Source organism: Ruditapes philippinarum, unplaced genomic scaffold (assembly GCF_026571515.1).
Source record: "Ruditapes philippinarum isolate M1 unplaced genomic scaffold, ASM2657151v2 ctg667_1_1_1_1, whole genome shotgun sequence".
In the NCBI taxonomy this organism is placed as follows: domain Eukaryota; kingdom Metazoa; phylum Mollusca; class Bivalvia; order Venerida; family Veneridae; genus Ruditapes; species Ruditapes philippinarum.
The window spans coordinates 339,361-363,579 of NW_026859933.1; the positions used below are offsets into that span (position 1 = coordinate 339,361).

General features: G+C 32.2%; 2 protein-coding genes across 3 annotated transcripts in view; both read right to left on the minus strand.

Moving 5' to 3' along the window:
• Positions 1-2,637: 2,637 nt before the first annotated feature.
• Positions 2,638-4,133, minus strand: LOC132758342 (uncharacterized). Its single transcript, XM_060749958.1, has 3 exons — positions 4,127-4,133; positions 3,875-3,950; positions 2,638-3,493 (listed from the first exon to the last, which is right to left on the minus strand). Exons 1-3 carry the CDS (start codon positions 4,131-4,133, stop codon positions 2,827-2,829), a joined length of 750 nt encoding a protein of 249 aa, XP_060605941.1. The 3' UTR covers positions 2,638-2,826.
• A 3,623-nt stretch (positions 4,134-7,756) lies between these two features.
• Positions 7,757-24,219, minus strand: part of LOC132758331 (peroxidasin-like) — a 48,706-nt gene continuing 32,243 nt past the window's right edge. The window contains exons 2-22 of one of the 2 annotated variants that reach the window (XM_060749918.1): positions 23,814-23,885; positions 23,189-23,260; positions 21,655-21,726; positions 19,476-19,547; positions 18,698-18,861; positions 18,508-18,582; positions 17,907-18,024; positions 17,387-17,676; positions 16,771-17,037; positions 16,199-16,315; positions 15,771-15,932; positions 14,998-15,267; positions 14,486-14,749; positions 14,116-14,349; positions 12,847-13,965; positions 12,177-12,350; positions 11,763-11,880; positions 11,257-11,465; positions 10,715-10,962; positions 10,431-10,547; positions 7,757-9,846 (exon numbers count right to left, since the gene is read on the minus strand). In XM_060749918.1, the coding sequence (XP_060605901.1) occupies positions 9,754-9,846; positions 10,431-10,547; positions 10,715-10,962; positions 11,257-11,465; positions 11,763-11,880; positions 12,177-12,350; positions 12,847-13,965; positions 14,116-14,349; positions 14,486-14,749; positions 14,998-15,267; positions 15,771-15,932; positions 16,199-16,315; positions 16,771-17,037; positions 17,387-17,676; positions 17,907-18,024; positions 18,508-18,582; positions 18,698-18,861; positions 19,476-19,547; positions 21,655-21,726; positions 23,189-23,260; positions 23,814-23,885 (4,327 nt within the window). In that variant the 3' untranslated portion in view covers positions 7,757-9,753. The remainder of the gene's footprint in view (positions 9,847-10,430; positions 10,548-10,714; positions 10,963-11,256; positions 11,466-11,762; positions 11,881-12,176; positions 12,351-12,846; positions 13,966-14,115; positions 14,350-14,485; positions 14,750-14,997; positions 15,268-15,770; positions 15,933-16,198; positions 16,316-16,770; positions 17,038-17,386; positions 17,677-17,906; positions 18,025-18,507; positions 18,583-18,697; positions 18,862-19,475; positions 19,548-21,654; positions 21,727-23,188; positions 23,261-23,813; positions 23,886-24,219) is intronic. The other variant, XM_060749920.1, reaches the window with a different exon arrangement.

A 24,219-nucleotide genomic window follows, 5' to 3' on the forward strand; every position in this document is an offset into this window, starting at 1 on the left:
ATATTTACATACGATATAATAATACCTTGTACGTAATATATTTGTATATTCATTGGCATACTTAGGATATTCATGTTAAACTAGCTATAATGCACTTACACAAGGAACGCTATTATGCCAAATAGCAACAATATAACAATACAGGATGCTATGACGTATAATCCTTCCAGTAAACCTTCAATAAACAAAGTACAACATGATAAGGACATTAAATATAAAAAATGTTATTAAATAACAACAATCTTGACACTTGCTTATGTTTATGTCATTATATGTGAATATCTACGTATAGCATTCTCAGTAGCGTTGAAGGTTAAAGATGAAATATGGATTATAAAACAACAATGTATCATTAGGAAAGTAGCATTTCACTTATTTCAATTGTACTTTCTTTTATTATAGTATGTCGGATTTCTAATGGGTTACTTACCGATGTAAATGAGCCGGAATATAAATTAAAAAAAACATACTTTATTCACATTTAATCAAATTTTTACGTAGTAATTTTCAATAGAAATCGTATGAACTAGGCAAAGCATCAATGCAGAATGAACTTTCCTTTCCTATTGCAATGTTTCTTAGTATGAGAATGCTCGTAAAGAGAAATTTGAGTATCTGATCAGTCATGTACAAGAACAAGAAACAATTAAAGCTTTAAAATTATTGTAAAATTTACCAAAATTTGGGTTTCCGTGATCCACTTGCGAATTACCATCATGAGATTGTGTGGTTACAACAGTAGAGGTGCTGGGTTTCCCTGTCTCAAACCTGTACCTAGTCACCATTTTATAAGTACTTGCAGTGACAGGTGGTAACGTCTCATTTTGACCACTTTGTGTACTATATGTAGGGTTTGCCGATGTTAATTTGTTTATTACTTTGGTCTGAAAGGTTTGGCTCTTAGGATACTGGATGCTTTCCGTAGATGTTGCGCCATGCGACGATAATATTTTGACAGCAGACATAGTCGTAGTTCTAACTGTTGTTGTCAAATATGTTGTATCTGTTGAAGATGGCGTGTTGTCCACAATAGTTGTAAAGTAAGACGTTGCTTTGGTAAACGATGTTTGCATTGTCGATGATTGTATAACAGATATGGTTGATGGCATAGTAGATCCTGAATCTACAATCAAAATTATTTTAATGGTGCATAATTCGAATAAGTACGCAGTAGTTTTGTCGCTTAAATTTAACTCATTTATTTACCATGTATATATCTATATATTGCTGAATTATTTTGTATACCAGATGCTAGTTTTAAAAATGGAAAAGAAATTGCCAAAAAAATATTATTTTTGTTTTCAAAATGATAATGCAAAAAATCATTTTATACCTCTTTGGCAGTTATGAAGCTTTCCATATTTAGTACACAAAGGTTGGCACGTTCTTTCATCAAGATGTATCAACCCTGGGCATATGGCGATGTCGACCCTAACATCTATTCGAATTCTTCCGCCAGGTATATGTGCACCCAGGGTTCTATATTTTACCTCAGGCTGAATATGTAGACACAGAATTTCTGAATGAAACTCCGCTTGTAATCCTATTTTTACCTCTATCTTTTTAGTAAAGGTTGAACAATTTCCAATATACATTTCTATCTTATCATAAACGGGGGTTTGGCCTGTTCCAATTAAGCCATTATATATGTATGCTTTATTGAAACCAAAATCAGCTTCTTGAACACGCAGTTGTATTCTGTTAGCGCCAGGAATTATGACTTCTTTGTAACATGACGCATGCATTTGAGATATTTCTTCTGCAGGAATATTTAGAATTGGCGTTGTTCTTCCAATATAATATTTTATGTTGACCCTATCGCATATATCTGAAATAAGTGATATGTGTCACATTATTAACAGCATGTGACATTTATATGACAAAAAAAGAAAATTACATGATTTGTAAATGTATAAAATACAAAGCAAATATGCAATCTTTGAAATAATCAACATTTATGACATTTTGTTTTCAGCAAATATAACAAGATTTATAAATATATTGGACGGTAAGTAAAGGCAGAGAAAATAATCTTACCTTCAGAATAAACAGTGTGAAGAACGTAACAAGTTGCTAGTATTATTAAAATAAACATCTCCTTGTTGTGTTTTGTCTTTTTTAAAATGGAGATATATAAATTGTATTGACTTTTTCCTCAGTTCTTGTGTGTAATTCTTTTCCAATGGCAAAACATTGATACGATAAAATATTATCAACAGTTGAAAAAGAAATATTTTTATATCTTTTATCACAGAGCAGATGTCTCAAAGTTCCGATATGATATTATGAATATTTTCGACAGGTGTACCATTTAACAGGTGATGTCATTATTTCTTGATAAATATAAAATTGATAACGTTAAGGGAATTTCTTATTCATTCAAATGACATTGTATTATTCCATCTTGTCATAAGATATCATGCTTTAATAAGAGCATATTTTAAAATGTTTTCGATGTTAACTACATAATACCGAATTATATGATAATTGATGTGAAATATCTGTCAAGTGATAGCATTAAATTTCAGGAAGTTGTTTTGTTTAATTAGCAAATGAACTAAATCATTTGAATAATTTTATTTGACAAGAGTATATATAATTTAATAACATTCTTTAAAATAATTATGATAACAAACTTGTAAAACTTAAAATATCTTGAAATTGAAATTATGTACTCGATATACATTTAAATATCATGAATTAATATAGGAAACATTTTCAATAATGGTTAATAATTAAAGAAATAGATGTTTGCAATTATAATAAAAAATATTTGCAATTGTCACATTTAAGTGTTGTCTGGTTTATCACTTTGATTAGACAAATCTAAGCATCTGATTCCTCAGCTGACCAGTAATCCAGACTGCGACGGAGATGTTCCTTATAGCTCATTGAATACAGATTGTCTTCAATAACATCAGGACAATGTTCGTTCCACTCATCATTTCCAGCTCCTTTTGAAGCATGTTTTCCTTTCTGTTTTCCTTTTATTTTCGGTGATGTGAACGAACTTGTTCCTGATTGGTCAGTTTGGCCACGTGCTCGGTCACATTCGTCCTCCGTAGATACATCAAGGTCTGTAGTTTTCTTGACAACGTCTTGCGTCTGTGTCGGATTGTAGTTGTAAAAGTTACTTCCTGTTGCAGTAGCTAGGTATTTGTCAGTATAATCATGCTTTGTTTTCCTCGGACGATCGGTGTTACTAGACGCAGAACCATTAGAAACAGTTCTAAAAGCATTTGATCTCTTTGGTTTCTCGTTTCCACCACTGATCTGGTCTTTAGTAGACGTGCCTTTTCGTTTCTTATAATCTGATTCCTCCTTTTTCTTATATCTAGTTTGACCATAGCTTTTATTGTCAAAGACAGGATTGACGGTGAACGTAGAACTCGGCGTGTATCGTTTCTCTACGATGTTATCAATATATTCTCGATCATTCCAGTATTCTAGAGGATAGTCAACATGACTGATCGATACTTTATCTTTCTTTTTCCTGAAATATATAGTGCAGATTTATTTAAAAACTAAGCATGAACAATTAACGTTATTGAACCTAAAATTGCATTGTATTATCAATATGATGTATCTCACCATTAGATACATACAGACAAAAATATAGAAGCAAGCCAGTATATGCTATTGTCACAATTCAATGACAATGACAATGCCAATTTATTTATTGATATTCAATGCAATTTAATCAAATCTTTATGAGTTTGTTTTAGCGGGCGTAATGGGACTTCTGCACGGCTTTCTGGTGATCTTTATGTTACAAACGTGTAAAGTGAGAAATACGCAGTTAAAAGTGTAATATATTAAAAAGTTTCTATGATAGCGATTAGGCATATTCAATGAATAGAAAAGAAGGACTGACCTTATGAAGAAACCACAAACTAGAATAGTAACCAGTACCAGAACGACACCCAGGACAATGAGGAACGTATATAAAGCTGTAAAAATATAACACCAAAGTATTTTTTCATGAACTTGTTAAACAAGACAATACAAAAGAGAAGGCAATAAAACAAAAATGAACAAAAGTAATTGAGTGCTTGCTGATAATTCTTTTTATGTGCATTGTAAAAAGAAGATTGTTTTAAGTTTAAAACTTTTTTATAACTTATACCTTTCATAGCTTCTGCCGGTTCGAATTTCTCTGTTACAGTTTCTGAAAACCAGAATGATAATAAAAAATCAATGCACAACGACTAATTTAAAACGCTTTAATAAGTGTTACAGTAGTATTTTATAAATTTAAAACACAGACATTTTTTTCTTTTGGTAAAGCGGTGCTTTTGGTAAAGCGGTGCATCAGTCAAATATAAGATTAAAAGAATATACATTTTGTTGGCATGAAAAAAGGTAATATTAATTTAAGTAAAAACATCTGCAACCATTGCCACTCTGCTACTGTGGCACGCAGGATTTCTGATAACTTTGTTTCTAACTACAATCGTATTGGTAATGCAATCATGATATTTTCTGACAGTTATAAAAGATCAGAAAATATGTAAAAGTTTATGATAGACAACAAAGCAATGGAAATATTTAGTAATCCTTATCTGTCCCATATTTCATCAGTTTTACTTATTTTATTTACTTTTTCAGAGCTGAAAGTTATTATTTTGATTTTACCATTTGACACATCGGGTCCATTCATCAATGTATCTATGTTATAGAGTGTATTTTGAAGAGTTGTATTGGACAGCTCATATGGTGTTGTCGTATCAACTGTTGTGATGTCATTGCCCACGTTGTTCTCTGCTGTGGTGTTTACAGATGTGGCTGTCTCTTCTGTGTTTGTTGACAGTGGCGTATTTGTTGATATAAGAGTAGACGTCAGTAAAGTTTGTTATTCAATATGGTTTATAAGGTATAAAACAGTATGAACAATTATGATAAAAAGTTGAATTGTAAGTATTGATATTTTTAAGAATACTGAAACTGAAGTCATTTTAATGACCAGAAATATATCAAATAATCTAATGAGCAAGTATAAATTGTTAGCAAAAGCACGTTATAGCTATTATATTAAATATTTGTTCATTGTAGTGTTTAAAGGTTGCTATAGTTATAAAAGACAACACTGACAAACACTTTAATTTTTGCAATAGTCATGTAACAACTAACAAACGCATTACATATTTAAACAAGTATACATTTATAGTATATATTTATAGAAACCAAATAGATAAAACAGAATCCCTAAATACAACCCAGCACGGTAAAATTGAGGTTGCAGGCTCGGTTTGATTGAGCCTGTCCATGGATGATACTGTAAAGTGCAAGTTACCGTCCACGCCCCCAGCACCGGCTTAAGCAATATTGTTTTAACACTATATATCACGTAAGCAGTATGCCGTTTAAATATCTGGAAACAATGTGATCCCTCGGAGGCATTAATCACAACAAAATTCAAGTTTACAGTACCTTCGTGTGAACAACTTGCGTCTGTCCAGTTTCCGTATTTAGTACACGTGTATGTTTTGTTGTTAGTCAAGCAGCCAGTCTCCTCTCCTGGTCTAAACACCACGTTATTCTCTGTATTATTTCTGGATGGACATACCCGGCTCGTGCAGGATAAATTTATATCGGACCTAATCTCACACTCCGCATTTTTAATACTGCTGATATGAATCGTTTCTTCAGAAATATTACACACTTTTATCCCATTTTCAGAGCACAATGAACATTTTATTCCATTAGAGACGAAAGTGATGTTTTGACAGCATGGCGACTTGACAAAGATCTCAGATGTGTAGGAGTTAATTATTCGTATATTTGTGCTGGTATTTAGATCTAAAATCTGAGCTAGATTAAGATTTAGATCAAACGTGTGACTACATTCAATTGAGAATAGAGAATCTGTAAAACAAAACGTGCAGCATGGAGTTAAAAAACAGGTCTATATATTATAATCTGGTTAATTGCCTGCTACGACGGTCTATTTTTATGTTTCCATCATTACAATTACAATAAGTTATGAAAATATAATATGTATTACCATGGCATTCCTTTGTATTTAAGCAGAATTTAGGGAGTACTATTCATTCTTACATTTTATCTTTTAATGGCTTTTTCTGTAACCGGTGTATGTAACCCACTTTAAAAGTGGGTTTTGTTATCCATTAATATAGTATTATCTGAAATAATACGTTAAGAAATATTTCTGGATGATATTTCTTACTTTTCTCTTACATTTCTTACTTAAATTTGCTTTAATCCTGTTAAAACTTATTGTTCTAATATAATGCAATGTATATTCAGGGTGTTTAGGTTAAAGAAATAGGTAAAATACCGACACATCAAGTACTAATGAACAATAAAACTGGCAAAAACTTACCTCCTTGTGAAAAGGTAATTAATGAAAACAACAACACTAATTCTATTTTAGAAAGTAATGCTTCCATTTCCAATCGTGCTCAATGAATTTAGGATATAAGTTAAATTTATATTTACATTATAACGTTTACAGTATATTAATGACAAGAGTTGACACTGTAAACAAAACATTATCATCTATTGCAGGTGCTAGTGTTGTTAAATTGGTATCGGTCTTCCATTGATAATGTTATCCTTACTTTGATAATTTAATGATATTTGTAGAACTATCGCCAATAACAGGATATACTTGATACAATGTAGTTAGGGGAAGATCCATGACAATTTAGAAACATTGACACATTGGCATGTCTTTTTATTGTTTATAATATTATATTTTCCTAAAATAAATAGTTTAAATATTATTGAATGGTTGGAACTCTATCACATACGTTTCAATACGTTTCACGTTTGTGTTTTAATATTTCGTAGTTAGGGTTATTAAATTCGCTGCATTTTATCTCCATATATCATGTTATTTGCTTCTGGACACTCCATCATTTTTTATCTCATTTCTTATTACTCATGCCAAATAAATAATATTTTCGTCGCTTTCTATGACTTTTTGTTTGAAAGTACGTCAATTTAAAAAAATTTTGATCAACCTTTCAGTTTCTTCAGAATAAAAGTTTTTCGTCTTTAGAAAATCAAAGCACGTCCCTTTATATTTATACATATTTAATGGGGTTCAATTTCATGATTTATTCACAAGAAAAAACAGTTGTGTTCTCTTGTCTATTAGTATATAGCATATTGTTCCAAACTAGAGATATATGGTATTATTTCTTTTGACTCCGATTGATAGAAAAAAGACCGTTTTTTACGAATACCATGTATTTGTCAGGGTATAACTGTTGAACAATAAAGTATACAATATATAATATAATGTACTGAGGGTGGTTTATCTCATCCATTTGATTCCCGCTGCATCGGGTTTATTTTTTTCGGGTTTATTTTTTTCAGGGTATGAGTCTTGAACATACAAGTTACTTATCGGCTTTACATGTATTGTAATTCTTTACGTCATTTTATTTGCTTCTGGGCGCTCCGCCATACACATTTATCACTATCATGTTTTATGTATTCTATAGCTGGTAATCAGCAGAATCTTAAAATCTAAGCAGTTCACCGAGCGAAAGGGACAAGTGAAGGTTCCTAACTGCTAAACGTTTTGTTCCTGGAAGAGCAACATTATTAACCATGTTTCTAATACCGTAATGTCAATAGTGTCAGTTTATTGGGATGAGAAACATTGCACATCCTCTACCAGTAAACAAGGATATCCTATAATTTATTAAGGAGATGGATTGACTTACCGTGCAATATGTGAGTTACTTGAAACAAGCGAGAAATAAATACAAAAACAACTAAAGCATTATAGTGATATTTCAGTTTTATTTATTTTTTTCAAAATGTATTTAAAAGATGAAATATAAAAAGGCTTCTAAAAGAAATATAGCTAACGTATACACATGTTAAAACATATCATGATTGTAAATTGTGTCATTCTATGTAGATGAAGTTACTGAGGTCATCAAGTGTTGAATCACCATTAACTGCGATATATCATTTTCTACATCAAGGAAAGATTTCAACATGAAAGGTTCAATCCTCATTTGATGAGAATTTACAGTAATACTTAAAAATATTTATCAAATGGCTATTACGCTGTAAATAATACATTAAAATCTAAACTAACTGCCTACCACACCTACTGGCCAAATCATACAGCGAAATATACAGTATAAAGCCTCTCATACAAACACATATAAATGACAAGACATTCACTCGTATGAAAATTAGAAGTATACAACCAAAATTCCTAAATCAAAAACAGGTGGCATTGATTTATTTATTGAATCTATTTAATATAGGAAAAAAGATGAAAAATGCGCTAAATTCTGCGGAATGAAATGAGTTTGAAATCAAAGAAAAATAATCTCATTAAGAAAAAGTAAATATACAAAAAATAGAATATTATGTTAACATAACAAGAAAAACGATTCTAATTTTGAACAAATGACCATAAGCATATTACATAGATTATAAAATAAGTAATATATCAGATGAAAAAGAACTTTAAAAAAACACACACTAAATTTTGGTTCAAATGTATTGGCATCTGACGCATACGTTTTCGGTCGTGGATGAAACGATGTTTATATGAAATTTATTTAAAATGTACACTAACTACATTTTGAATTTGTAAGTCACGTCCTTAAAAAAGAGAAGAAAACAGGAAAAAAGAAACAGAAATAATTTTCCTATGCCAACATCACATCTGTATAAACAAATATATTCCAGAAAGAAAGCATTACAGACAGAGAAACATGGAGTTGATTTACGTTCTAAATTGAACGACGTCACTTACTACATCAGTAAATATCTCAATCTCTGTCTATCCAAAAAAATATTATTCAGTAATCTACACCTTTTTACAGAAGTCAGACGGAGACATTTTCTGGTAATCATGTTATATTGGTATGTCCCTATTTAAATGGTTATGCACATATCCTTTCATTCATATAAAATATAAGTGCTAAATGTATACAGTAATTTCTAAAAGCAGCTTTGTTATACAAATGTAGAATGCAAAAACATACAAAATCATAATAATGGTACACATGTTCACACTAATGCGGTATAAAGGAGCACTTATATCAAATTCATCAATCTTAAGACATAGTTCAGTAACGTCACACAAAATAGTCTCAAAAATCAGATCTAATCACTAAACATTAATTTTACATATGTACGAACGCCATACCATACAAAACGTTTACCAAAGAGTAAAAAAGTTTCCTTTTTAAGAGTATATGATTAGAAGCATGTATAATGTTTACTACTAGTCTAATTATTCTGGATTTCATGCAATAAAAATAAATATTTATTGTACCTGACGACGTTTATCACAAGGGAGAGCATTTCACACAACGTTTGTCGATGAGCAGACACCAAATTTTGTTCATTTGTGCAAATAACGTTTTAATAGAATTTCATAATTTTGGCTGATGTATAATTTCGTTTCAAATGTAAGTTGTCAAACTGACAATATATTAAGTTATATGTTGTTACAACAGGGTTTGCAAATCGACACAAGTAAGGATAACACAAAATCAAAAATATAATGGAATAATTATTTTATTATTTTGTGTGTAAAAAGTTATTGTTTTTGAGGCGACATCTTTATCCAAGAGGTCTTTTTAAACAGAATAATTTTTCGCTCCTGCGTTATTGAAAGACCTTCCATACATAATATCATATTGCGTATTGAAGTTGCATACACAGATGTCCGATGCATGTGTATACACCTTGTGTTTTATTACACTTTGTGTAGATTTAAAATTGTACACCTAGAGACGAAAGTCCGTGTCAGCAAATCATACAACACTGTCCTGCCATCTTCTTTGGAAAAGCACAATTTGGTGTCGAGCAAGTTTTTGTCTTGCATCTAATTTTACCCATCTGAAAGGAAAGAACACGGCTGTCATCTTAATTACATGCATATTTTATAACCATCTAACATGCTGGTAGATTTTGTCTCAGACGAACTGCACATATAGGCAGGCTAGCCTGGCTCTATACTATATTTAGCAGCTTATTTGTCTGTATTTTGATATTGAAATCCCTTATTTCTTTTTTATGGACTGTTCCAAATGCAACGTAGGACAGGACCATTGCATAAATTCAGCAGATTACAAAGGATTAAAACCATGTTCACGAAGTCATCAGAAAGTCATTTTATTGTACTCTTATAATTCCCCTAACTTAAAGCTAGGATTTTGTCTGTTTAGATAATTAAAAATCATCATGTGATCAACAACATAGCGTAATATATCTATAATAAACTTATGACGAAAGGGAAATACTGAACATTGCTCCAAATACCGAAGGAATTGTCATATTACATTTAATGAATTAATATATAATGTACATCTATTGGCATGCATTTAAATGCATCAGTTTCCCACAATTTCAACCTAGCATGGTCCACACCATTGTCCACACCAAATTGAAGAATTATGTTGAAAGGTATATCGACTACTTACTCTACATTTACATCTTGTACAATCATCTTTATTCCATTTATCTCCATGTGGATGTTTCTGTCCATCACTGTCCATACACATTAAATCTTGTGCCGAGTGACTCATCATTGTACGCATCTGAAGCAGCAAGAAAACATCAAGACTTAAGAATAATCAAGCATCATTACAAATATTATCATTGCAGTAAAATGTTTCGAGAAATTAATACAAGCCTATACTACTATTCAGTTAAACGATATCTTAACATTTTGCACAATCACTATTATAATATTGTAAGTATTTACATTTCGTTTCATTTTCTTCATAGAATGGTCCATGGCCTGCATGATGCCCTGCATGTCTTTAAGCCTGTTTTCCATGTCATGCATCTTAATATCGATTTCCTGTCGGTTGTACATCTGTTCACGGATGTTTTCAAGCATCTCTAACGCTTCACCATCACTGGCACTGTCTGACTGGTAACTGAAGTCATGTGCTCGTCGTCTTCTAAAATGACTTGTTATTGATCTAAAATCACCTGCTTTCCCACAGTCTGTAAAATAACAATAGCATTTGAATAAATTTTATTTTTTTAAATGTAAAAATTGTTTTGAAAAACAAATATTTCTTATAACAAAACCTCTCATAATGTTCGGTACTAAATTGCATCAACACATGATAGCAGCAACCATAAAAACAAAACAATTACTGAACCAATGATTGATAATTTGTTATCATTCACAGTTAAAAATAACAATATTGATACGGAACTAAGTGTTATAGAACAGATCGAGATGAAACTAGCTTTACTAAAGTCTTTTCTAGACGACCATCAGGATAAACTCACCCATACAGCAGTCAGTCCACATTTTGAGATCAATTTTTGGAATGTCACTACATGAGATATACTCGTCACGTGAATGCACCATTGAAAATACGTCACGTTGAACACGTGTTATTGAATCACTACTGTCACATAGAACACGTGATAAAGAAAATTGTTTCAACTGAACTAGCTGATCTGAACTAAACACCATAGGATTCTCGTACCAAAATCTAAAATATGAAATAAATGGAGTATGAAAATTTAAAGAGCAGATACATATATTCTTACAATCAGACGTCGAAAAGGATGCAATGAAAGTGTTGAGTAATTCAAAATTTATTTGCATCACAGAGTTTTGTAAATAATATCAAATGACCTTTCTATGAAAAACACTTTTCGGTCATTTCGATATCAATGTGATACAAAAATTAGAATAGAACTGAATTTGATATATTGCGGATACATACATTAGAATGGTTTAAATCGTTTGTAAAACAACAACACCAAAACATAAAGAATAAACAAACCTATCCCCATCTCGCAATCTCTTAAATTGGTCAACAAGTATATGTAAAAATGTTGGACCGACTTTGGCGCCTTCTAAAGGCGTTTCCGCCATACCGCCCACAAACAAGTCAATATTATCTGAAAAAGTACAAACAAACAAAATATGAAATAAATGCTTTAACACTTAAACATGTAACAGGAAAAAATATTATCACACATGAAACGTGGGTTAAAGAAAAAATGTTAGCAATATCAAAAAAGTAAGCCTTCGAACTGTCCACTTCTTTTTACTAACAAAAATGACATTCGGGACATTCTATAAATGTTTACATTTAACAGTTTTTTTTCCAATGTGAACATATACATGTATTTTAAAATGTACTTGAAAAAGTTCCTATGGACTGAATGAAATAATTAGAATGTGTGTTTCATACCAACATGTCCGTACAAGAGATCGAGACTTTCTCTAGTATTCCTGTCTTGTATCTCATTGCGTAAATCGTTGATGGATCTCGCATTTGTCAAGTTTATCATTTTTCTGTACTCATTGTAGAAAGGTAAACCATGATCTCTTCCTCGCTGAATATTTAATGAAGCGAGATCCTGCCCTGTATGCACAAAATGTTGAATAATAAGATGAGCCGCGTCACGACAAAACCAACATGATGGGTTTGCGACCAGCATGGATCCAGATCAGCCAGCGCATCCGCGCAGTCTGATCAGGATTCATGCTGTTCGCTTACAAACTCTATAACAAGTAGAGAAACATATAGCAAACAGCATGGATCCTGATCAGACTGCGCGGATGCGCAGGCTGGTCTGGATCCATGCTGGTCGCAATCCCATTATGTTGGTTTTGTCGTGACGCGGCTCAAATGATATTTAATTGGCGAACTTACCAGTTAGTTAAATCATTTAAACTTCTTTGATCTATACCGCCTATTCTGTCTTAATTAACTATATTTTTTAGAGGTAATCAAACACCGTTTGCATAAATTTGCTATTTCTTTATACAGAAAAGTTATAAAAGTTTGCAAATTAATATTTATTCACAAGATTTAGGAAAAAACAAACATACAAGACATGCCCCATGCAGTTATTTACCTATTCTGTTTGCCAACGAAAATAATCTCTCCGTCAGTTCAGAGTTCATGATTTCATTTGGCATTCTCATTTTAGCTCCTTGAGCGAACAGTCCTCTTAGAACTGGGTCAATTCCACCCTCCTCCACTATTCTATAGGGAGAGAAAAATGCTTTATGCAGTGGTAAATTGCCTTCGGAAATTGGTTGAAAGGTTGAGTTTAGTCTGAATAAAACAGGTTGAACCAATGAGTGGCCAAATCTCATAGCGGCTGTAGCAAACTCATTAGTAACTGTTGACTCAACGGAAGGTTTATATCCTTTATATTCTCCTAGCATTCTCATTCCCTCAGGACCTATTATTTTTGGTAACCACTCTGTATACGTTATATGTTGCATCATAGCTCCTACAATCTTCCTAGCTTCGTGATATAACATATTACCATCCCAGTGTGGATTAATATCTGACAATTCTGTAGCTATTCTATTATGTTCGCGCATCCATAAAGTATGCATAGCTGTTAAGCCTAGATGCTCGTTAGCCCGACTATCTCCTGTTAGGAAACATGGTATATATCTTTTACTACTCTCAATCTGACAATCTGCTGGTCCAATTATTCCATGGAAGTCATACGGTAGCTGTCGCTTTCCTGATTCATATAAAGATCCCACCAATAAATGACCATGTTCATGAGAGACGTCTCTCAATCTCTCAGCTAAACTATCACTACTACCATAAATTTGACTTCCATCGATATAACTTGTTAATGCATTTAACTGTTGCCTATGAGAAAATGTTTTGAAAAATATAGATGTGGTCCCAGTATTACAGGTTGCGCTACTTCTGTGGAACCCTAAACATGACTGCCCCCTTACTCTCTGATCACTGGGTGGGACGGGTATAGGGAAACAAGGGAAGCTATTTTCACATGTCTCATTACAACGTCGACCATCGTTAAATATATGCTGGCTAACGGACTGAGGTGTAAGGTCTATGTCATGGTCAATAAACTGGCCCCATTGCATCACCATGTGAGTATCTTTACTATCTGTAGACACACTGTCAGCAGTCATCATTACTGAAGAGATTAACCGAGCACTTGGAAGATGTTTCCCGTTATATAATCGAGCTCTATTCCAGCCTGAAGAAGCGAACATAAAAAGTTAAGAAAATTTTAAAAAGGACAGCAGAAATCAAAATAACACATTTCAAGCAAATAATTGAGCACCGCTGTATATGACATTTATTAGCATTATGAAAATGTAAGAGTAATTTGACATCTGGTTCCTACCTTTAGGTGAGTTAAAACCATTTTCATATTCTGCCGGAAGAAGTCTTTTCAGAGCAGAGTTGGCGGATCCCCAGCTTGGATTCTGTAGGTTGTTACACGTGCCATCCATTGTTCTATATTTCTTATGAAAACACATGTTGGTACATTTTTGTAGTAAGTTTCGGCGGAAACATCCGGACATATTCGCAATCAAGGAAAGATGAGCTGGTGAAACGATCTCTTGGTAGTTTAATTCTAAAACATGATAAAAGAAAAAATAACATAGACATTATGAATTAATAGGTAAGGTATCTATATAAATTTGATAATAATAACCTATTATTTAATTGAATAATTTACTGAATAAATGGTGTTATTAAATTAAACTAACCATTTCCTTCCAAGTTATAAGAATGACCGTCTGCAACATGTCTGTGAATAATCTCCAAAGTTTGCTCAAATATTTCTTCTGCTCGAGCTATTTCCAGCGTTTCTGCGGAAGGATATCTGAACAAAGAAAGAAGGTCTTCGACATTGTGTGTTTTTCCTCTGTCAAATAGTTCGCTTCTCGTAATGTTGATAGCATTTTGTACTTGAGATGTTGCTGATGATATTGCCTCATTTACAAAAGGATCACCTGGTCTAACAACAGCATCTATAGACATAAACAACATACATTTATACTCAGAAATCACATTCAATATAAACAAGCATGTTATTGACATACATACAAACAGAGACAAACTGTCTTTGTCAAGTTCATTTTTACCAAATCGTTTGATTTTCAAAATAGAATGTTTAGAAATATTATGTAGAGTAGAATTAGTCACATGTGTTAGATACATTTCCAATGCTTTTATTCAGAAATATATTTGGCTTGAAATACTAGTAGGAAAATTATACCTCTCACGACCAGTCTCACTGAATGTCGAGCAAAACCTAATGAGTTTTCCGCGAAACACTCGTATAGTCCTTCATCACTGTTTATAGCCCGCCTGATGGTAAGAATACTTCCCTCCACTAAATATTTCCTTCCGTTACGTAAAGTGTTACCAGATTTTATCCATCTAAATTGTGGTGATGGTTGTCCATCTTGGGTACAGTCTAAACTCACATCTGTACCCTCTTCCACATATTTCTCCTCTACTTCTCTTCGACCAAAATTTGGGACAGCTGCAATTAGAAGATGATTTGGATTGATAAAAACCTCAACGACCACAACCTGGTTTTAAAATGGCGAATTTTGACATTATCAAACCTCAAAATTTGAAATGTAGAATGTCGGCATAAATCTAATACCTATATTCTACAATTTTCGCAAAAACTACATAAAATTGCACTCCAAATATGTACTTCATGACAAACGTGATAAGATATAGCTGCCAATTGAACTGTGATTGTGTCGTATTATATACTTAGATTAATTGCTAATCTTTTGATATTTTACTTTAAATCGGCAACGCCAATATTAGAATTGAGAAAATAAGAACCCCTAAAGAAAGTATAAAACAACAAAATTAAAAAATATTGCAGGCTCGGTTTGATTGAGCCTGTTCATGGAGCAAACTACCGTCTACGCCCCCTAGCACCGGCTTAAGCAGAATTCAACATTTAAACATGAAAATGGTGAAAAAGAAGTCCCACTTTTAGACAGTTAAAATCATTTAATTAATTACTTCTTGAGGAAATTTGTAACTCTGCCTGAGCTTCCATTCTTCCAGCTGCACTCTCGGCTCTACAAACATAAATGTCACTGTCAGACGGTTGTATTCTGGTGATTCTCATTGTTCTACCGGAGTCTAATATCTGGAATCTACCATTGTTAGGTAACGGGTCGTCTGTAAATACATATTCTCTATTTAATCTTCTAATGATATAATAAATATGATATTAATGTGGAAATGATAATGTTAAAATGGATAAGTATTATATGATGAGAAATTTTATGCTGTTATATTTCATTGTTTTTCCATATTCATCAAATGGTGGGTTATACAATTGAGGCTTTTTATATCGTAGGAGACCACAGTTATTTGTTAATCGTATAAAATCGACATTCGTCTGTGATCTTTACTTGAGATATTATATTCAAAAATAAACTTACTATTTCTAAACCAAGAAATTAGCGGCGTTGGTTCTCCCATTGCGTCACACTGGAACACAGCAGTGCTGTCCTCTGGTAGAATAATATCGACTGGTCGTAACACAAAATGAGGGGCCACTTAAATATAGAATGCATTTAGTAATGTACAACTTTTCATAGCAACTGAGTAGTGGCACAATGTCAACATTAAAATTGAAATTGTAAAAGTAATTAAAAGGTGACAAGGGCCTAATTTTATCAAATGTGGTTTTATAAAGAGAGCCTTAATTACACATTTCTGTTTGTTTGTAATCAATGCCATATTACTAAGTAAAAAGCAATATTCAACCTTTTTTAAATTCTAAAACATTGCTTATATTTTTCCGACGGAAAAGTCACTTCCATATAACTTCTGCGTACAAATCGGTGTTAAAACTATTCACCATTACAGAGGTAAGCCATTTGTATAAAGCAGAATAAAAGAGGGAACAATAATGTCCCCTGGGGATGCCCAAAGTAGCAATTTTAATATCTGTTGTTCAATATGAAATTGAGGTTAAATTATGATAAAGGCTAATTATGCACCAATTTACCTTGGACAATTAGTCTTGCCGAAGCAGTTATTATTCCTTCATCATTTTCAGCCCGGCATCGATAGTCTCCCCTGTCGTCATCTCGTACACTGATTATATGTAAACCTCCACCGACTAAGCTTACACGTGAGTTAAGACGAATTGTGTTCCCATTTAATGTCCACGTGATTTCCGGTTGAGGATATCCGGTCGCAGAGCATGGCAAATCTATTGTGTCTCCAAGGTCTGCATTAACATCTGATGGTCTGGTAAGAAAAGTTGGTGCCACTGTTAATCATAAAAAATGTCAATGTAATTTCAGAAGTGCGATAACATTTTACACAATATCTACTGTTTAACTAAGTTACGTGCAGCATAATTACTCGATACCTAATTAGCAATAGAATTTGTTATAACGTTCAACGTAGACCTTTTGCAGGTCAACAATTACTGCAACAGGACCCAGGTTATTAATATTTTTCAGGTTATTTATATATGTATCTCAGGAAGACAGTAAGCAAATTATGGACAGTGACATCTAGAAACTATTCAGAAAAATGTCAAATGAAAGACTTAAGTTTGTAATCATGTATACATTATATCGTCAAAAATATTTAAACACATAATATATGAATACCATTATGTCGTGGTTGCTCGTGCCGGCGACCAGGATGTCTTTCAATCTGATTATTAAGCTGTCGACCATGATCTCGATTCTGATGTTGATGATTATCATTGTGATGATTTTGATTATGATGATGATGTTGATCATTCATTCGTAATTCTACAGCATTAGTTTTCACCTCGCCAGCAGTATTCCTGGCGATACATTCGTAAAATCCTCTGTCCGTATCTCGTGCATCTTGGATCATAAGTGTACCGTCTTCTAGAACATTGTATCGCCCTTCTGTTGTGTCCAGTATTTGACTGTTGGCAATAGAATATTGAATTATATGTTAAAGCATCCAATATGTTTTGTATGCATTTGCGTTCTGGAAGCATACGGACAAATGAGGATGCTTTTCAATACTGATCAAATGCGAACTGGATTTAAAATTTCATATAAAACTTAAATATTAGAGAAATAATTTATTTACATTAAATTCAAATGTGGTTGTATGAAGAAAACTGGTTAACGTTTGTTGATAGTGACTTACTTGTTTTTTACCCAAACTATTTCCGGTGTTGGACTTCCTTCTGCTCTGCACCGGAAGTAAGCAGTGTTTCCGAAATTTACTTCTACATCTGTAGGTTCATTTGTTATTACAGGTGTATCTATAAAATAGACAGCTATATACATGTAGTTTCTTATTTTGAAATAAGTGAATCAAAATAATTAACCAAATGATCCCATAATTAATAATATGAATAAACATTTGGAAAATACAGTTGAATGAAAAATCAATCTAATACATAACTTTATACTTGAAGGAAAACGAAAATATAACAGCAAACCATTCAATTGCTTATTTATTTCATTTCTTTTTCTTACAAAAAGAGTTACTGCAGTAACATGCAGATGGTAAAAATGTTCAAAGCTCAGAATTCTAATATGTATATGCCTATGCAAGTAACAATAAATGAAAATACAATGTAGTTGAAAATGTTGAAGCAAGTTTTTTGTTATCATAAAGTCAAAGCAGAACAAAAATAGTTAAAGCACAAGGGTATTTCTAAAAATGTTCATTTCGTTTTTAGAAAAGCAGTTATTGATAGCGGCGCTTGAGGTAACATGCATGTATTCGTCAGACAATGTACCTCTAATGTCTGTAAAAACAAGTAACTTTCTCTGCGTTGCACTTGGCGATTCTATGATAGAGTTGATGTCCTTGGCTAAAATGAATGATACACAAACTGATGAATACCATTGACTGAATCTTAACTGACATAGCTTTTGTAAATAAAAGGGCTCGCAAAAATTTTCGTGACGAGTAATAGTAATACATACCGCAATTGAATTCGGACATACTGATCTCCATGAGTGATTTGCCCTTTAAATTACCCGGATATTCACAAATAGCTGCTGCCTGAGTCTCGGCTAAATTGTTCTTTAACATCTGTGCTAACCATACCATTTCACAGTCACATATCAAAGCGTTTGAATCCAACCGTCTGTTTAAAATGTGAGAAATCTTGGATTAATTTGAGTTATAGAAAAGGGTGCATTATGTTTGGTAATGATTTTATGACAAATTTTAAATGTCCGACATGATTATTCGGCCTAATGTTTTTCATAAAAAAGAACATATATTACCAGCTTGATTTGAATCCAAGCTAAACAACTTGATTACAATAAATATGTGAATACGGGAAGTAGATGTTTTAAACAAACAGCATCATGCGTTTACCTATGATCATAAATATTTCTCCTATAATAGTTAATCAGATACAAATGATATCATAAATAATTTTACGACTTCTTCAAATATTAAAAGTCATCTAACTTAAAAGCTTTTTTATTCTCAAAATCACTGCCCTATATTTCAGTTTCGTGTCAAACTTTAGATAACCAATATAAAACCAGTCAATTCCCAGAGCTGAATGCATATTTTAGATACAGTTTTTTTCTTATAAAGAATGCAGGTTTTTATTTCCCATTACATGGGGTGTAATTACTTATTTGACACTGATAAGTCGCTTGACATGCTTTTTGTTTGTGTATCTATGCATTAAAATGAGAGTTAAACGTTATGTTATATAGTAAAGACGTGATTCACAATACTTACAATCGTTTTAAATTTCTATTTGACGAGAATAGACCAGGTGGCAATCTCTTTAAATAATTGCCGTGCAAAAATCTGAAATAATTACATTACAAAATTAATCATTAGTTTTCTGTACTGATGTATAGTTTAAAACAGATTCAGTACTCTAAAAGCAATTTATTTCATTGACATAACCAAGATGAATGCTTTAATGTATTCACTTTAAACTGCTCTAATCTAATAATTACACCAGGGTATAATTAATATACAAATGTATGCAATTTGTTGCTCTGACATGACGCTCAAATTTTATAATGCTAAATTTTGTATCTATTGCAATGCACCCTCAGGAAAAACAAAATCTTAGCCCTCTTACATCATATATTTATTTGATATCGTGTCATCTTAATATCAAATGTCTTTAAAACGAAAATCTGTGAAACACAAAGAAAAAGGTACCACACTTCTAAATCTTATATTTCAAATGAATTTATACCGTGCCCGCTCTACCAAATCTGATCAATCTTAATTAAATATAATTTAAACTTTTGATTTCTTGGCGTCATTCATATACAGATAATTTGATCCAGCAAGATTTAATAATTACCTGATTTAATTAGATAATTTTGATATGCTCTCGGGGACAAGGACGTTTTTGTATTATTAGTATTCAGGTACATATACATATTGCTAACTTATATGTAAATAAAACATGTTTATTTTACAAAGCGACAATGCAACTAAGGTTACTAGACATAGAGGATATTTGTTTGTTTGTGTGTAAGATGAAATTTTATTTCATCGAGTGGGCTTTAAAAACAGTATTCTCACGAGTGGCGTAGCCACGAGTGAGAATACTGTTTTTAAAGTTCACGAGATGAAATAAAATTACATCTTACACAACAAACAAACAAATTTTCTTTTTATTTTATGCTTAAAAACAAGTTAAAACGAAATTTCCTTAATATTTACGTTAATATTAAAATCTGTTTTCCCCATTTAGAGCCTCAAAAAAGTCGAATTTCTCATTAAATACAAGAAGTCATGGGCTGAAAAATAAGTTCCACAATCAACTTTAAATGGTGGCGATAGTATTCATTTTATTAAAAAAATATGTCTGATCGCTTGTCCAAATAATAAAAACAAACATTTCTAGTAGGAGAAAAAGTCCAACCATCCATCCATATTTCTGTTACTGACTGCGAATTTATATTAGACCTGGCTGTGTTAAATGTAAGCGGCCGCCATTTTTAAGTTGTGTATTTCACTGGATGAAAATAATTGTGTTTGATTCAGAGGGATATCATTTGGATTTGTTAGTCATACACATTTTTAAAAGAAAGAAAACTTATTTGAGGATTGTAACAGACAATAAATAAGTGTTGACAGATGTGTAAACATTCAAAAAAGTGGATAGGAAATTGGAGAACTCGGAAGCCTTACGAACGCTGGGTTGTTTACATATTCTTCGACTGAAAGCTGCCAATGCTTTTCAAGTTTTCATAAAGCATACGGCAGTTATTGCTCGTAGGATACTTAAATATTCCCAAATGTCATCAAGAGCAGTTTTGCATGTGGAAGGAATGTATTTTTCAGACTGTAAAAATGAAACAAAAAATTAAAGAGACGATATTTGGTGATTGGTAACTTGAATGAATAGAAGTAACTTACTGTAAGTTTTCTTCTTTTTATTACTTGTGACATATAAGTTATTTATCAGTTTCAGCTTTGCTTTTCTTTAAACAGCCTGACATTGTCGGAATAGTCAGCAAAAATAAAATTGAGGTGCCACATGGGGAAAATCTTAAAAAAGTAGCTTCGTCATTGAAAAGTGTGAAATTATATTTTGATAATTTTCACTGTGAAATTATCAAATATAATTTTCACGGATAAATCAGTAATCCACTGAAAAGCATAAAATAAAAGCTAATAATCCAAGTTAATCAAATAGGACAAAACGTTGTATTAATCTTTTATTGGACAATTTTTCTCGCATTTATTCATAAAATATAATTTAACATCTATCTCAGTAAGACCTGAAACCCTGAAACTCTTCTTCTTCTGCTTGTTGTTCTGGACAAATTCAGTTAAACAAGTTAAAGTACTTCCACAAGTAGTAAATATATACATATTTCCTGTAAGGGAGGACGGCAAGTCATTTTTATATTAAAGACATACAAGCGTAATATATATAGCTTACAATTGTTCCAACTTGTGTAAATGATTGAATACATCTGGTTCAATCGCTTCAATTTTATTCTTGTATAAGTATCTGAAATATACAAGAACACAATCTTTAAAAAAACACGGTCCGTCTTTCACCAATACTTGCTACCTAGAAAGGAGATGACAGCAAATGATAAAATATAATAACTTTATCTGACATATAAACGTGATATCATTAAAATGTGGGAGGATGTCAGTTTGCTGTTCAAGTTGCCATTAAAACAGAATGAAAAAATAATTAAATCACAGCTGTTCGGTCTTATATCTGCGAATAAATCTTTAAAAAGTCGTGTAAATCTGCAAGGTGCCAGGAAATTTGAGGAATTTACAATCTTCTAACAAGTTCATCAATCATTTGTTCACTTGCGTGAAGACGCAACTATGTAATACGAAAATATACAACACTATAACTCACCCGATATGATGTGTAGCGCAGAATTAAAAATAAAAACTAAAAAATGACGTTAATATATGTATTTTTTTCATGTATCATTTAAAAGACGTCCACAGTTTCTTACAGACAAATCTAATGAATAAAACTGTTTTATATAACTTTTCAGGAAGAAAAGAGCCAAACATTCTTAAATTAATGACGTGGCTATAAATTGAAGGTACCAATGCCAGCTCAAAAACGGCAGTCCTTCAAGCAGTCCTTCAAGCAATGTAGGGTTTAGATGTACAACACAAATTTATATTATATGAATCACCATGTTTCTCTTTTAAAACATTTTCCTTCAAAAGTATCCATTGTAGTATCTAAACAATATTATTACTGTATTAAATATTTTAATTGTTGGTATAAACCAACTAAAGATAATGTTAAAGAGGCAGACGAGAGAGCATTTCGGAACCCTAAGATTGTTCTATGTTGTGGTCTTACGGGGATTTGTTTTATCTTCATGTGAAAAAATCTCATGAAAGAAATTCTCCTATTTTTTCAAGTTCTCAGTCTATATCCTTTAAAAAATATTTGAGATTCGTACATCACCCAAATCGGGCTCCCCATTTGTTTTGCAACCTCACTGTTATGTTTGCATTTGAGCCCTAATTGTTCTAAAATTTCATTCCTAGAGGATTATTTGGAGATATGTCGCTTGTCATCGATGCCTCTTTCTTGAGTTTCACGAATTAAAGAAGTGATTGGCCTTCACTTATGTAACTTTGCTTGTACGTTGTAAGTTTTAACTGTTGTTGTACTTCTAAACTTCACAGTCTATTGAGACAGGAATTAAATATATGCATTTCTTGAGGGTCTACACGAGATAATAGTTAATCCGCCACGAGATCCCTCAACAATCAGTAACTGCATTTGCGTCTTTAGCATTTGTATTCATTTTATAGGCCTTCCAGTATTATATACAGATGTAATGTACACAGATAAATAGTTATAGCGAATTAAATGTTCTTAAATCACTTCATGGCATTAAAATGACAATTAATTTGTATTTAGTATGAGATGTCTGATTCTAATGAAACTAGAAGATTTAATGCAAACTGTTCATACTTACAAAAATCTCAATTCACGTAGACCTTCAAATGCACCTGATTTGATAACTTTCAGCTCGTTGTTATTTAAGAGTCTGAAAGTCAAAAGATAAAACAATGTTTGATTTACTGTGACATGCTCATTTCTACCTATAGGGAAGCCTTTGCCAAGACGTCGAATCTGTATGATATCTGAAGAAATTTATAATGTTACAAATATGATACCAAATTAAATCATCTTTAACTAATACCCTGTTATCTTTATACACTGCAGGAAACAGAGAGGAATTTCTGATATCATAAATTTGATATAATTTGAAAGTAGCACGTGGTAACTAAATAAAGCGATAATAAATATCAATTTCCTACATAATGAGTAATTCTCTGTCTGTTAACGTAAAAACTACAAAAATAATGCAACAATGTACCGATACTTCAAGTGTCCTCTTAGAGATATAAAATTGTGCAATATCTTATAACGTGTGGTAATCATTGTCAAATGTCAAGTGGACAAGAAAGTGAGATAAAAAGAAGAGATCAAGTATTTTGTAGCAGCTGTGGATAAGAAGGCGTAGCTACTATATGAGTTGTGACACGTGATGAATCATGACCAACACGTTCTTGAATCAAATTAATAAATGTACTTACAATGTTTCTAGTCTCGGTACATTTCTTAACGCACCTCTCGGAATGTCTTTTATCGCATTAAATCTCAGATCTCTGAAATTAGAAAAATAAAATAAAATGTATAATTAATTACCTTCGGGAAAACATGCAATTTTCTGTGACTAAAGCACTGGTGCTTAAGTATATGATAATGTATAGCTCATGAACAGATTCAATCAAACCGAGTCTGCGATATTCAACTTTTTAAATATTATCTATATTGCTCAACAGCACGAGTTAATGCTAAGAAACAGCTAGAGAAGTTACCCCTTTATTACTTCCTCCCCGTGCTATTTCTTGTTCATTTCTTGCGTTTATGATTGAAACCAGGGTCAGAGGTTATAAAGATAATGTCTAAGCTCAAACTCAGATCTCAGGTATTTGATTG

Bases quoted from the DNA above. Each gene is read 5' to 3' on its own strand.
- LOC132758342 (XM_060749958.1), bottom strand. The intron at 3,494-3,874 runs GTCAGTCCTTCT...TATATATTTCAG, and splicing joins GTTTGTGGTTTCTTCATAAG to GAAAAAGAAAGATAAAGTAT.